This window comes from Stenella coeruleoalba (assembly GCF_951394435.1).
Source record: "Stenella coeruleoalba genome assembly, chromosome: 2".
NCBI classification, from domain to species: domain Eukaryota; kingdom Metazoa; phylum Chordata; class Mammalia; order Artiodactyla; family Delphinidae; genus Stenella; species Stenella coeruleoalba.
The window spans coordinates 141,905,121-141,920,718 of NC_137147.1; the positions used below are offsets into that span (position 1 = coordinate 141,905,121).

The 15,598-nt window shown below is 50.2% G+C and overlaps 1 protein-coding gene across 1 annotated transcript in view; it reads left to right on the plus strand.

Moving 5' to 3' along the window:
• The window catches only part of IGDCC4 (immunoglobulin superfamily DCC subclass member 4), a 37,379-nt gene that overhangs the window by 5,608 nt on the left and 16,173 nt on the right, over positions 1-15,598 (plus strand). Inside the window, exons 2-5 of the mRNA XM_079912778.1 lie at positions 3,820-4,161; positions 4,858-4,999; positions 11,747-11,883; positions 13,218-13,358. Coding sequence (XP_079768904.1) covers positions 3,820-4,161; positions 4,858-4,999; positions 11,747-11,883; positions 13,218-13,358 — 762 coding nt within the window. The remainder of the gene's footprint in view (positions 1-3,819; positions 4,162-4,857; positions 5,000-11,746; positions 11,884-13,217; positions 13,359-15,598) is intronic.

Below are 15,598 nucleotides of genomic sequence, written 5' to 3' on the forward strand. Positions count from 1 at the left end.
GCTTATGCCAGGCCCGCACTAGTCCCACGAAAGAGCACTGAGCTGGCCCTGGGGCTCAGCAGCGAACCTCCTTTCTGTCTGGGTTCTAATTGGCCTCATAAAATCTAATTTATCCTGTAAATGGGTAAAATAATGTCAGAAGGAGGAGATTGAGAGATGGCCCTGGGGCTCCTAAGCATAGAAACTCCACGTCTCTGGCAGGGTCCCACCGAGGAGACTGAGGAGAAGGGATTGTGGGAGAGGGAGTTCCCCTCGAGGCAGAACGCTGGCCAACAGCAAGTGTCCGCTATGTCCACCCAGTCCTTAGGGGGAGCACTGAGAAGTGCTCCTGGGAGGGCCTTGGTGGTCCGCCATGACAGGGGATGGGGCTGGTGGTGGCAGGAAAGGGACAGCCACGAAACCACTGGACAAACAAGGGCCACTCCCCAGAGCATCACTTTTCCAAAAAGATTTGGTGGTGTAGGAACCACATTTACATTAAAACAAACACTGCTGTGTAATGGAATAGGATGCAAAATGTGCCAGAGGTTTCAAAATAAAAACATTTCAGGTAGTCAGCAAGCCTCCTGAGTACGTTCTCCTCTGCCGCTGGGAGAATTTTGGTGAAAATGAGACATGTGGCAACTCTTCATTTTAAGACTGGAGAAACCGAGGCTGAAAGGAGGAAAGCGGACCCAATGTCATACAACCCATGATGGACCCAGAACTCTGACCCCAGGCCAAGGCTTGTCCCGCCACATCCCATGGTCCGCCTTAGGCAAGAAGGCAAGAGGAAGAATGGCTAAGGGACCTCCAAGTGGCTACATGATGTGAGACCCAGGAAAACCCTTCTCTGGGGAAGGCAGGGGCAGCTTCACGGAGGGATGTGGCACCTGAGGTGAGCCCCTAAGGATGCACGTCCTGGGCACAGAAGTTGGGTTGGGTGCTGGGGCAGAGAGAACCCTCTTATTTGGGAGCAACTGTCTCCTCAATGCTGGGTTCACGCCCAGGATGTCCCCAGACTGTCTCCCAGAGGGGTGAGAACCTCCCCTTTGGGGCCTCGGTTTCCCCATCTATAAAATGAGCAATCTCAGGCTCTGCATACGTTTCCATCAACGTGGGCCGGCTTGGGCTCCTGGCACAGCCCTGTACCCCCCCAGGGATCCCGGGTTCTCCCCACATCTACATCCCTGTTGGTTTCCCATTCCCCATTGCCTTGTTGGGTGCTGGGCTCCTCCGAGGTGGGGCAGCCAGACATCTGCTGATCCATGAATATTCAGGAAGGGAATCGGAGCCTCCTCTGGGCTCCCCAGCAAGCCCCGGCCCCTCTGGCCGCCGTCCTGCCCGCAGGAGCCCAGGCTGCTGACAGACCCAGCAGCTGCTCGGGCCCCAACTGTTCACATTGTTTGTTCAGCGCAGCGGGGGATTTTCCAAGCCCCGGACGTGCTTTGGGGGGTAGGGAGGCTGCCGGAGGGCTCAGGGATTCGTGTCATGTGGGGTTTTTCTCCCCTGAAACTCAAACCGACTGCTCAGCGGCTGGAATGGGGCAATTGGAAGCCACTGGGCTGAGAGCCCGGGCTGGCCTTCCCCCCACCGTGTTTGCATCAGAATCTAGGGCCTCAGATAGAGAAGGGACTGGATGTTAAGAATAGCGATTTGCATTTGTACATCCCTTTCCAGTTTACGAAATGCCTTTAAAGAATGAGCTCCCATTCTTTGACTGATGCCCGTTAGGCTCTGGGCTGGAGACCTGACCCACATCATCTAGTTTAATCCTCACAGGCTCCATAGTATCGCCTTCATTTTTACAGATGTGGAAACTGGGCCCCAGAGAGGTAAAGTGGATGGTAGGTGGAGCAGCAAGACTGGAACCTTGACCTTCTGCCCCAAGGTCAGATGCTCTTTCCACCCCAGCACATGGCCCTCAGTGATGCGAATGCCAGTTTGGTTTCCCCAGTTAGACTGGAAACTGAGTGAGGGCAAGGGCTGCCTTCTCCTCGCTGTACCCACTAGTAATGCTGAGCCCAGCTGTGTAGCTGGAGGTGCCAGTGGAGCCTTTAAGAAAGGCAGAGGCCTGTTCAGACCCTGTCTGTCTGTCCTTCCCACTGTGGTGTCAGAGGCCTGGCTTCTGCCCTGGCCTCCTTATCTCAGCCAGTTAGGACCTCTCTTCTCCCCTCAGTCTTGATCCTCTTCAGGGGTTTAAGTGTTGGCATATATGTGTGTCCAGGTGTTGATGAGTGTGGCAGAGACGGGGGGAGCACGTGTTTAGGTATGGCAGGTCGTGTCTACAGTTTTGTGTGTGTGTCTAGATGATGTTCTGTATCTGTTCAGGAGTAGGTGAGTCCAGCTCACTGAATAATCCTACCATCATAGAATCTTCGACATCACCCACTACATTGGAGTAAACTAGAGCCCAGAGGTGGAAGTGACTGGCCCAAGGCCACACAGCTAGACTGTGACAGAGCCGGGGCTAGAACTGAGGGTCGCCGGAGTCCTTAGCCGTTGTGCTTTCTGCATGCCCCTGACAGGGCTCTGTCAGCCCTGGCCTGCCTTGTAATGAGTGTCCTCACCTCTGTCCCTAGCTCACTCTCAGACACACCACTGTGCCTTTAAGCAAGGTGTCAGGCCAGAGGATAAGAGGGCACCTCGGGCCATTAAGCTTTTATGGGACAGGAAGGCAGCAGGTCAACCGTCTGGAAGATAAAACTGGAAGAGAACCAACTATTTCTCTATGAATAACGGTTACTGGGCCTTGCTGAGATGTTGGTTAAAATGATAAACTTGTCATTTGTGTGTTTTTGCCTTGACCCTGGGATGGCATTCCCTTCCTCCATTGTTCTCCTGCTCTTCCCTTTGCGGCCAGGGCAGTGTTGGAGCTGCAGGCTCTTCTGGGGCATCTGGAGAAGGTCAGGGACTGGGTTCTGCACTGGCTTGCTGCGTGGCTTTGGGGGAATCAGCTGCAGGAAGGAGAGCTTACCCCTCCCAGTCACTGCGGCAGAAGTGGTTTGGGTGATAGTGGTCAGGACGATCTGTGGGATTCCAGGAGAGGGAATGACATTACTGAGCCCCAGTCCTGTGCCAGGCCAGCCACTGTGCTGTACTCCTTTACCACACAGCATCTCACTGAGCGCTCACAACAGCCCTCTGAGGAAGGAATGACTATGTCTTTTTAAATTGAGACGCAATTCACATACCACAAAATTCACCGTTTAAAGTGTACAAATCAGTGGTTTTAAGTATATTCACAAGGTTGTGCAACCATCACCACTATCTAATTCTAGAACGTTTTCATCACCTAAAAAAGAAACCTTCAATCCCTTCGCCATCTCTCCTCACTCTTCCCTCTCCCCAGCCCCTGGCAACCATTAATCTACGTTCTGTCTCTATGGATTTGCCTACTCTGGACATTTCACAGAAATGAGATCATACAATATGTGGCCTTTCGTAACTGACTTCTTTCACTTTGAGGAAAGTTTTCAAGGTTTATTCATGTTGTAGCAAGTATCAGTACTTCATTTCTTTGGATGGCTGAGTAATATATTTATCTATTCATCAGGTGATCGGGCATTTGGGTTGCTTCTACTTTTTTGCTAAGAACTGTGTTATTTTGTGGATGAGGAAGCTGAGCAGCGGGGTAAGGATTGGGAACGAAGTGCAGCCGTTGGCCCAAGATCACAGTTAGTCAGAGGCAGAGCCAGGATCCAGACACAGGTCTCTCCGTGAGACCTCTTTCTCTGAGGTTTTGCCCTCCTCGACCCGGGGTGGGTGACTCGGGCTCCGGAGGCTGTGGGATGTAGGAGGACACACACTGATGACCCTGGTGACCCCTCCTCTACGCAGGGGAGCAGCCGTTGCCCCGGAAGACGACCGTGTCGCTGAGCTGTGGAGCAGGGCCGCTGCAAGTGATCCTGGGCCCGGAGCAAGCCACGGTGCTGGACTGCGGTCTGGGGGCGGCTACTGCAGGACACCCCCTCAGCGTCACATGGAGCAAGGATGGAGGCATCCTGCCCGAGCACAGCCACCTTCGCCTGCTACCCAATGGCTCCCTGTGGCTGTCCCAGCTGCCAGCTCCCGACGGCAGTGACCCTGGGGCTTCAGAGGTCATTGAGGGCAGCTATTCCTGCCTGGCCCGCAGCCCCGTTGGAGTGGTGGCCAGCCAGGCTGCGGTGGTCAAGCTTGCCAGTAAGTGCTACATCTTGGACGAGCTGAGGCCTATAAGACGTGGGGTGTGGGAAGTGGGGTCTGCAGTCAGATACTTGCACAAAGGTTTGACTCTGAGCCACGCCCCCTTTCCCTGCCTCCTTTGCTGCTCAGTGGGTCCCTTCCTGGTATTGTCTGCCTCACTGTTCAATAGTCTCACTTCTTCCCTGCTCTTCTGTTCCTCCTCCTTTTCCTTCCCTGTGAGTTTGAGAGTCTAGACTTGTGCTCTCCTCCAGGAAGGCTGCCAGGGAGGTTTATAAGCACGTCAGGGGCACAAAGGTGCTCCCCACCCCCACAGCAGGTGGAGTGTGTAGAGCCGAGCTGTGTTGTCCAGCTCACTCACTCTTCGGGGGTTCTCAGGAGGCACAGATCACCATGAAACAATTTGGGGCCAGAAGAAATGCACATCTTACTGTAGTCCAGCCATATGGTGATGTAAGGCAGGGGGACTTTGGAATTCATTCTGCCTGCAGCATCTGACCAGTCATCACCACTTCTTATTCTCTGACTGCCTCTTTCCAACTGTGTCTCCGTCGGTCTGAATTCTTTTTGCATGTGTTTCTGTCCACCTGTGTCTCTCTGTGTCCGTGTGTGTGTGTGTTTCCTGTCTGCTCGCTGTGGCCTCCTTTCTTGTGTTCCTCTCCCGTCCCTGCGTTTTCTCACTGTCCTCATCCCCAGCACTTGCAGGTTTCTCCCTGCACCCGCAGTCTCAGACGGTGGAGGAGAATGGGACCGCTCGGTTTCAGTGCCACATCGAAGGGCTGCCAGCACCTGTCATTACTTGGGAGAAGGACCAGGTGACAGTGCCTGAGGAGCCTCGGTGAGTGTCCTGTGGGCAAGAGGAGAGTGGGTCCCAGGGGGCAGCCAAGGAGTGCTCTGGGATGTGCTCAGGAACTGGGCTTCTTAGAGTCAGGGTGGCTCCGTTTGTCCAAACTGACTTAGGAGCCAACCACCACCTGACACTCAGCCCATTTCTGGTCCCAAAGAGAAGTTGTGTCAGAAGTTTTTGCTCCCTGGGAGGAAAGCCACCCACCAAGCTATGGGGCTTGGGTAGAGAGCAGTTATCGAGTCCTTCAGAGCATATGTAGTCCAACCACTTGCCTTATCGAGAAGGAGACCAAGGGCCAGAGAAGAGCTGTGCTTTAACCAAGGCCACACGGTGAGCCATTGGCAGAACGTTTGTTGTTTGTTCCGGGCCCAGAGGGTTTCCCTTTGCAGGTTCCTTTGGAGTTTCTACCTTGGATGCATAACTTCTCTTCTTCTCTCAGTTCCACTCAGTGGGGTGCAGCATCTGATAACCAGGTTGTGGAGGTCCTTCCTGTTTCACCCTCCTCTCTCCCCATAAAGGCAATGGAGCAATCCTAGGGAAGGGTTTCTAGGGCAGAAGAGAAGCAGAGGCTAGACCCAGGGCCTGATCCCTACTGCGGCCTCCTGGGAAGGCCCAGATGTACACACAGCATGTCCAGAAAGCACGAGGCTCATTTGCATCTGTTGTCTTGGAACTGGACTCATGGCTCGGCTGCCACCACATGGAGTCTTACACCTTTGGAAATGTGGCTCCAAAGGCCTTTCCCAGCCACGCTGCCGTCCTCTCCCTGCATCTCTCTAGCTGTAGTTACCAACTCACGCTCTCCTCTCCCAGCAGAGGTGGGATTCCTTAGGCTCAGAAACACTGGTTTCCAGATCTCCCTGCCCTGGAACTAACCTGTCTTCAGTGTATTGAGTTGTCCCATCTCCTCTGACTTTTGCCTGTGTCTAGGTAGGGGTGAGAGTGTAAGAGAAACTTCTAGATAGAAAAGCCCCAGGCCACATCTCTGCAACAGTTGTAAGTGAGGAAGAAGGGTGAGAGAGGTCAAGATATAAGTGATCCTGTTGACTTTGGTGATCAGTCAGCCCCACTGGTCCAGTGGGTTGGATTAGATCACGGTTTCCAAAGTGTGTTCTTTTTTATTTTTTTTTTATTTTTTTTTTTATTATTTTTTTTTTTTGGCGGTACGCGGCCTCTCACTGTTGTGGCCTCTCCCGTTGCGGAGCACAGGCTCCGGACGCGCAGGCTCAGCGGCCATGGCTCACAGGCCCAGCCGCTCTGCGGCATGTGGGATCCTCCCGGACCGGGGCACGAACCCGCGTCCCCTGCATTGGCAGGCGGACCCTCAACCACTGCGCCACCAGGGAAGCCCAAAAGTGTGTTCTTTTTTAGAACGTTAGTCCCTAAAGATGATTCTTGAAAAAAAAAAAAAGTACTCCACAGTCAAATAAGACGAGGAAACTGCCTATAAATCTCCCTCTTGGAGTTGACAAGGCCCTGAGAAGCCCTGTACTGAGAAACCTGTTTAACTTGTTTAACCAAATGCTTCCTAGACTCATTTGCCCAGAGCCCCTCTTGCAGGAACACTGTTAACATCCTAGGAATGAGCATTCCAGGGAGGAGACCTTGGGAATGCTAACCCAGCCTTCCTAGCGCTGACATTTTAAGTTCTATGCCTCTTTTTTTTTTTTTTTTTTCTGGCCCTGCCGCATGGCTTGTGGGACCTTAGTTCCCTGACCTAAGGGATCGAACCCGTGCCTCCTGCATTGGGAGCACAGAGTCTTAATCACTGGACCACCAGAGAAGTCCCAAGTTCTATGCCTTTTAAATGTGGAGCCTCTCACCGCTGTGAGAGAGTTGTTGGATGAGAACCAGTTGAGAGTCTACTCCTGGGACAGTCCCCAGAGAGGGTGGGAGAGAGCAGAATACTCTCCCCGCGTTAAAAGTCACAAGAGGCTTCACTTGTGACTTTCTCACTTAATCCTTCCCATGATCCTTCAAGGTAAGTGTTCCTTATTTTTCATATTTTCCTCTATTTACTTTTAGTTTATATTCCTATTAGATACATTTTTCAAATTCATATAAACAAAAAAGAAGAAACAAAAATGGCTCATCCTCTTATCACCCATAGAAAGCCTCTGTTAGTTTTGATGTCTGTCCTCTGGACCTTTCCCCTGTATGTTTATAAATATTCTCTTTCAAATTTTGGATCATATTGTACATACTGGGTTTTTTGTTCAATCACCTTTTTTTAGAAAACAAAAATGGGATTATATTGCAACTTCTTTTTTTTTCACTTAACACATAAGGAACCCCCTTCCAGGTCTATCTGTATGGCTGTGGCAGATACTGTTATCTGAATTCTTAAATGAGGGAACTGAGGATCAGAGACAGAAGTCACTTGCCCCAGGTCACACAGCTAGTGCTGAGAGTATCTGACAGCGGAGCCCTGGGGTGGATGATTTGGTGGTTGGAGTGGGGAAGCCACAGGGTCTGAAGAAACTCCTGTTGCAGGCTGGCTTAGAGTTGGAGTGGTCCAGCTGTGCTCAGAGCAGAGAAGTTACTTCCCCAAAGTTTCTCAGCAAACAGAGGAGTTCCCTCATCTCCCAACATCTAGTTCAGGCCTCTCCCAGGAGGCTGGAGCTGCCAGTTCCTGGCCTCTGGGAGTGTTTGCCCCCAAGTCCTCTGAAAAGTGATCCTCATCTATAAATAAGCCAGGCTCACATGTCCCAGCACATTGTGTGTGGGGGGGAATAAAGAAATATCTAAAACAGCAACTTGATTATGCCCAAGGTATGTATTTTTACACATACCCAGATAGAGTTCACATAGAAATATGCTATTCATAAACTCAACCCAGTGATTTGAAGGAGACCATATGCCTTGGTGTAGGCTGTGCACATGTGCAATTAATAAGCACACTCTGTCAGGGTCTATGTTCATATTTTGGGAACTGATGGTAAACACTAGACCCTGAGGCAATTCCCTGATACTTATACTAATTTCTAATGATAGGGGATAATTTTTCTTCCACGGGAACCAGTAATCAATGAGAGCAAAGTTTCCCAGATCGCAGGCATTCACAAACCCCTGTCATATTTTTGGCCATCCCTCAACCATTTATACAACACTTACTTAATACATTTCTTCAAATCAGCTCTCTCTTTTGTAACTTTAACACATACTAAAAAGGAACAGTATCTCACTGCAGTAAAATGGAAAACCAGCAGCACTGACCTTAAATAGAAGGTAGCCATAAAAATGAATATATAACCACTGGAATAAAAACCTGTGTCTAGATCCACTTGAAATCATTTTGTTATCACCATTCACTCACACTTTAAAACCATGGCACTAATGGATTTAATTACTGCAGTCCTCTGCCCTACCCATCTCCTAGGGTCCATCGTGTCTGTCAGCCTCATGTGACCCTCGGCTAGTGTCCCTTTTCCCTGGGTGGATCTCTGAACGGCTCAGGGTGGAGGCTCCTTGGCCCTCAGGAAATTCAGAGCAGCTGTCATTTCTCCTCTGTTCCTGAATCTCTGGGTCCAAGTGGCCTTTTGCGGGTACGGGCAGCAGGCTGAGGCTCAGGCTTGGAAAGAGAATGGTCCCTTCCTTTTAGCTAGAGGTTGCTTTTCATTCTATAAGTAGCTATTTTGTTTTATTTTAATTCATTTTAAAATGATAAAACATGCTAACTTAAAGGGAAAAAAGTCACCTACAGACTGAGCACAGATAGCTGTTACCATTATCTAATGAGAGCTTATGACACATTAACAGGGTCGGGGTTGTGAAGTAGGCAGGAATTATGAAACCCATTTTTCAGATGAGAAACCTGAGGCCTGGACATGTGATGTCACTTGCTAAAAATCACATATGTTGGAATCAGTTCTCTCCTCTATGCCACAGCTGCTTTTATATTAGAGCCAGGAGTTACAAAACAAAGTGTACAAGGGCACATGCTTTTTTCCATTTAAATTTTTTTAAGTTTTATATTTCCAAACTAATAAATGTTCACTGTAACCAAGAAATTTAAAAACGCAACAAAAAAGAGCCCCACAGTAACCCCACTCCCAGAGAAAACCTCCACGAATGACGTGAGCTTTACCACCCTTGACTTTTTCCACGCACATCCTAGCATATCATTTATCTATTTTCCAAAAATAGAATTGCTTCGTAAACACTGATTTGTGAATTCTTTCCCCCCACTAACCAATTTGTCTTGGACATTCTTCCAAGGACAGAGCTTTTTAAAACACATTTTAACAAAGCAGAAGAAATTTTAAATGAAAGTGGTTCCATTTCACTTGTGTTGGCTCTAGCAACAGCACCACACCCGCATTCATTCATTCAACACACGTAATTAAGGCAATGTCAAAGGAGGTATTAGCTCTTGGATACCTGGAGCACAATTTCCCTGGAAAGAGTGAGAAACTTTGGGGTTAGGAAGTGTGGGCAGCTCCTGGCGTGAATCCTGCTGACAACAGCTATGGAGACTGAGGAAGGAGGAAGGGTCTTAGAGGCAGAGAATATTAGGTGGAGGAGCCGTGGATGGGGATGGGGGCCTTGTTTCTGAGATGGGTCCTGCTTGTCCTTCCCCACTTGTCATTTCCCATCAAATTTTCCATGGCAGCAGGCTGGGTCCTGGCCCAGGATTTTCTCTCCAACCACCCTGCCCCTTCTGGTCCCCTCTCCCAGCACTGATGTGGGCAGTTCTTGGAACTGAGGGTAAGACTCTGGGGCAGAGATGGGTTTGCCTGTGGGCTGAGGGAAGGAGTGATGCAGGTTTATGTTTTTTCTCTAAGTCTTTGGGCCACAGCAGATTTCTAGGCTCATGGTCAGAATTCTCTCCCAACACCCTTGAGCTAGTTCTTTTCTCCTGTGTTTAGATTTTTCTCATACCCTGCTTTCCCCGTGAGCCAAGGGGTCTTCACCAAGTGCACAGCTGCCCTATTCCCTCCCTGACCTTGGCCCAGCCTACATCCACAGGCCACTTGCTCTAGTGAGAAATTAGAATTCTCACCCTCGAGCTGACCCTGCAGGGATCACAGCTAGAGGATTCAGGAAGACCCACTGCCTCCCTGCTTGGGCCAGAACCCATTCTGCTTTCCACCACCCTGGCTCCCATGGGCACTTCCCTGCCTGGGATTGCACTGTCTCTCAAGCAAGGTCTCTGGGCCCTTCTAGCCCAAACTGCTTTCCAACCCTCACCAAAACGGCAGAGAACACCACTCTCATCCATCCTGCCCCTCCTCAGTAGTGTACGTGTTGACTGGGACTTGCTGGAGACCACGTCCCTTCCACTGGCATTCTCGGCCATCTAGTGGCTGCTGAGACAAGCAAGCGAGAAGAACGTGGGATTTGGCACCAGAAGCCCTAGGTTCCAGTTTTAACTCTGCTCGAGCTGTGAGACCCTGGGAAAATACCCTACTCCCTCCAAGACTTAGTTTTGTCACCATTAAAATGAAGGCTGTGATCCCCTCTACCCCTTGGGCTTGTTTCGAGTTTCAGATGAGATAGTGTGAATAGAAGGGATTTTATCAGGGAGACAGGAGGTAATACAGGCAGGGGGTAAACAAATTCAAACTATACAGAAGGTTATTTAATGAAAATTAAATCTCCCACTGACAGGTCCCAGGATCCCAGGTCCCCTCCCCAGAGATAGCCACTATTACCAGGGACATTCAGTGCAAAAGCATATAAGTGTACGCGTCACACACACTGTTCTGTACCATACATATTTTGGAGATGGTCTTATAGCAGTACACATTGAACTGTCTCCTTTTAACAGCTGCCTAGCATTCCATTGTGTGAATGTACCCAGACCGATTTAGCTAGTTCCCACCCTACAGATGGACATTTGGACTGTTGCCAGTCTTTTGCTATTACAGACAGGGCTGGAGTGAATATCGTTAGACATACGTTTTTGTGTACATGTACGAGAATATCTGTGGGATAAAGTCCTTGAAGTGGTGTTGCTGGTTCAAAAGGCACATGCAGGTTTGATCGTAAGATATCACCAGCTTGCCCTTGAAAGAGGGTGTATTGATTTGGCATGACCACCAACAAGACAGGACTGCCTTCCCCCATTCCCTCATCGACAAAGGGTGTTATTAAACCTTTTGATTGGACAAGCTATGTGGCCCCCCCAAAAAAGAAGAAAAAACAAAAAGAAAATTAAGAAAACAAAAACAAAACCTTTTGACCTTTGGGACTTCCCTGGTGGCGCAGTAGTTAAGAATCCGCCTGCCAATGCAGGGGACACGGGTTCGAGCCCTGGTCCGGGAAGATCCCACATGCTGCGGAGCAACTGAACCCGTGCGCCAAAACTACTAAACCTGTGCTCTAGAGCCCGCGAACCACAACTACTGAGCCTGCGTGCTACAACTACTGAAGCCCACATGCCTGGAGCCTGTGCTCCGCAACAAGAGAAGCCACTGCTATGAGAAGCCTGTGCACCGCAATGAAGAGTAGCCCCCGCTCACCGCAACTAGAGAAAGCCCAGGCACAGCAACGAAGACCCATCGCAGCCAATAAATTAATTAATTAAAAAAAACACTTTTGACCTTTGCTAATCTGATGGGTGAAAATGGTATCTTGTAGTTTTAATTTGCATTTCTTTTATTATGAGTGAACCTTGAAAGTGAACTGCTTTAGGTATTTCAGGCCAGAGGGGAAGGTGGGTCCAGGACTGTTTGGGCGTGCTACCCTCCCTGAGGAGTTCCTGCGCACCTCACAGGTGCCCTCTCTCTTCCAAAGGCTCATCACCCTTCCCAATGGGGTCCTCCAGATCCTGGACGTTCAGAAAGGTGATGCAGGCTCCTACCGTTGCGTGGCCACCAACTCAGCAAACCAGCGCTTCAGCCAGGAGGCCCTCCTCCGCGTGGCCCACAGAGGTAAGGGGGCTGCCTGGGTGTGGAAACCTGGGGGTTTATGGAGTCGGCCATTTTGGAGCTGGGCGGGGCCTCAAGTAGTCCAAGGCCTGCCTTCAAATAAGTAACTGGCATAGGCGATAAAGCCCAGAGAAGGCAGTGCCCCCCAGCAAGTCAGAGATAGAACTGGGGCAGGAACCCAAGACTCCCAGTTTAGGGCTCTCTTCCTGCGAGGCTCTGTGTTCTCTTGAGTTGGGTGGAGCGTCCAGGGGTGGGGAGGTGAGGCGTCCGTGGAGGAGTGTCCGTGCCCTGAAGCCCTGGTCCCCGGCCCTCTGTGTGCCCTGAAGGGGATTCACCCTGCTGCTGCTTGCTGTGCATCTAGCTCCTGATGGTCTGGGGCTCGTGTTCTCTCCATTTCTCTGAAAATCTCCCGTCCCAGGGTGATGCAGTAGGAAGGACACAGGCTTTGGGGTCAGAACGACCTGGTTTGAATCCTGCCTTCTCTGCTCACCATCTGCGTGACCCTGGGTTCCTTATCAAATGTCCAGTTCAGGGAGGTGGTGAGAATCGCTGAGATAAGATTGGGAAGTGCCTGCTGCCTAGCAGGTGCTCAGTAGATCTCACTCCGGGCCTCCCACAAGGGCCTCTCCCTTGCCTCCCTTTGCCATGGCATCTTCCCTCGACCCGCGCCCCTCCGTTCTTCTCTTCCCTCTACACCTCCACTCCTACCCTGCTTCCTAGGGCTTAGCTGACGCGCTGAGTCTGGTTCGCGCTCCCTCCCGTGCCCGGGGTCTCTGCCTCCACCTGCTGGACAAACCGGGTATTCACCATGTTGACCCAGGGACCCAGGGTCACACTTGAGAACTTGGCAGAGAATTAGTGCTCAGGGGGCTGCCAAGCTGGCAGAAACTCGAACCCATCCCCTGCCTTTCCCACGTGGGAATCGAGGCCCTCTGGAGAACGGACTTGCCAGAACTAGAAACTATAACTGTTGACTCCAAGTCCAGACTCCAAGTCTACTTTTTTTTTTTTCTTTTGTTTTAAACTGGGGTATAGTTGTTTCCAAGTCTACTCTTGACTCTGCTGGTTCTCTGCCCAGAGGGTGGCTTCAATCTGACAGGGGAGAATGGGGGTGGTGTGTCGGAGGTCAGGTTATTCCTCTCCTGGCTCCCAGAGAAAGAGCTCTGAGTTCCAGTCCCAGCTCTGCTGAACTACGCAGCTGCTTTCCCATCTGTCAGATGGAACCCTGGCTGCTCCCTGCCCCACCTGCCTCACCAGGTGACTGTAAGCATCAGGTGAGGTGCTGCATGTGAAGATGCCTGATGGTAAAGCTGCCTGCTGGCCTGCCCTCTCTCCAGGGTCCCTGGCATCCATCGGGGGGCAGGACGTGGTCATTGTGGCAGCCCCGGAGAACACCACCGTGGTGTCTGGCCAGAGTGTGGTGATGGAGTGTGTGGCCTCTGCTGACCCCACGCCTTTCGTGTCCTGGGTCCGACAGGGTAAGTGGAGGGAGGGGACCTGAGGGCATGGGAGAGGAAGGGTGTGGCATCTCACACATCCCCAAGTCAAGGAGCTATAAGGGTGACCATGCAATGGTCACCGACCTTTGGTATGGTAGGAACTAACTCCTGTCCCAGGGCTGAGTGTGGGTAGGGAGCCTGGACAAAATTAATCATCAATCCGTGTAGCAAGTTTCCTTTACGAAGCGCACTAAGTCTGCCACTCACAAAATCACTCTTGAGACCTTACTTGGCGGGTGGGGCACTGGGCTCGGTTTTCCACACTATGTTTCCAGTCCTCACAACAGTGAATGTGTGAGAGCTGGAAAGGGGCCAGCGAGTCAGGTGGAACTTGGACCCTCTGCTGGTCTGTTTAACTACACAGCACCTCCTGGTCCACCCAGTGTGCTGCCGCCTTCGTGTGCCTGGCTTCATGCTGGGCACAGTGAATAAAAAAGGGGGGGGCCTGCCCTCTGAACTCACAGTCTGTTTAAGGGAGATAAGCACACATCCGTGACAAGACGCTTGACAGTATCAGGCAGCAAGTGATGAGTGCCAGGTGGGAATGCGTTACAGGAGATGCTATCGATGCTATCAGGGTAATGAGGGTGCCGGCCAAACGTCACCTTGCAGTCTACTGAGCATGCAACCTACTCTCCTGCTGGAGCCCTTGGAGGAGGGTAGGGGCCAGGGCTATTATTCCCAGAGGGCAGATGAGGAACCTGAGGCTCAGAGAGGAAGGTAGAAAGCCAGGACCCAAACTTTAGAGCCTGTTCTCTTTCTGGTACGCCACCCCTTACAGCCCTGTATGGAAGAAAAGCAAGGATTATTTTTGTTTCCATTTGAGATAAATGACTTGTGCCAAGTTGATGGCAGAAGTAAGTCTTAAACCCAGCTCTTTTTTTTTTTTTTTAAATTTATTTATTTGGCTGCGCCCGGTCTTAGTTGCGGCACACGGCATCTTTGTTGCGGCATACGGAATCTTTTAGTTGTGGCATGTGGGATCTAGTTCCCCGATCAGGGATCGAACCCGGGCCCTCTGCATTGGGAGCTCAGAATCTTACCCACTGGACCACCAGAAAGTCCCAAACCCAGCTCTTTTTACCCTTTTTCCCCTGGTTCAGTATACGACTCCACACTGCCTTCTTTTTGTAAGTTTGTATCTCACATTCAAGACTATGTCGTGATGAATACATAGAGCTTAAAGAAAAATAATAACCCAAATGACTACATACCCCCACCGAGCTGATGAGAAAGAACAGTGCTGGTATCTGTGCCTCCCTGACCTGTCCGGCCTCCTTGGACTTGTGACACTTGCCTAGTTAGGGGGATCCTGGGGCCAGCAGGACCCTCGTACTATTATTGCAGTAAGCCTGTTGTGTCACCCAGAAGTTCTATTATCAGTGTTTCTCAAATCCTGACCAGGCATCAAGATGACCCAGGAGCTTCTTTTTTTTTTTAGTTTTTAATTTTTAAAAAAATTTTTATTGGAGTATAGTTGATTTGCAATGTTGTGTTAGTTTCAAGTGTACAGCAAAGTAAATCAGTTATACATAGACATATAGCCACTCTTTTTTAGGTTCTTTTCCCATATAAGTCATTACAGAGTATTAGGTAGAGTTCCCTGTGCTATACAATAGGTCCTTATTAGTTGTCTATTTTATATATAGTAGTGTGTACTATATGTCAGTCCCAATCCCAGGGAGCGTCTTGAAACTGCGGACTCCCTCCATGTATGCCTGGAGAGTCATGACCCAGGATTTTTAATGCTTAACAAGTGTCTGAGGTCCTTCTACAGAAAGTGTGGTCTTTGGACCTACCTCCTGGCCATAGTTAGAAATGCAGAATCTGGGGTGCCCTAGGCCTCTGCATCTTAACAAGGTCTCCTGAGATTCTGTGATTTGTGTACACAGTAAGGATTTGAGCATTGCTGTCCCAGAGGGTCCTGACACCTGTGGCTCTGGGATCTCACTTGGAGAAACTCTGCTAATAGCACTCCTGGACAGAGACTGGGAAGAGAGAAGCTGGAAATGGACTTCATTCCTGCCCCTGGGCACTGTTCCTTTTCTAGGAACTTACTCAACTAAGTCTAGGAACTTACTCAACTAAGTCAGAGGGGCATTGCTTTTTTGTTTTGTTTTGTTTTCTTCTGATGGCAAAAGTTGTACGTATTCATTGTAGAAAACTAGGGAAAAGGAGAAACAGAAAACATCCCACCACTCAGAGATTAAAATTGTTAA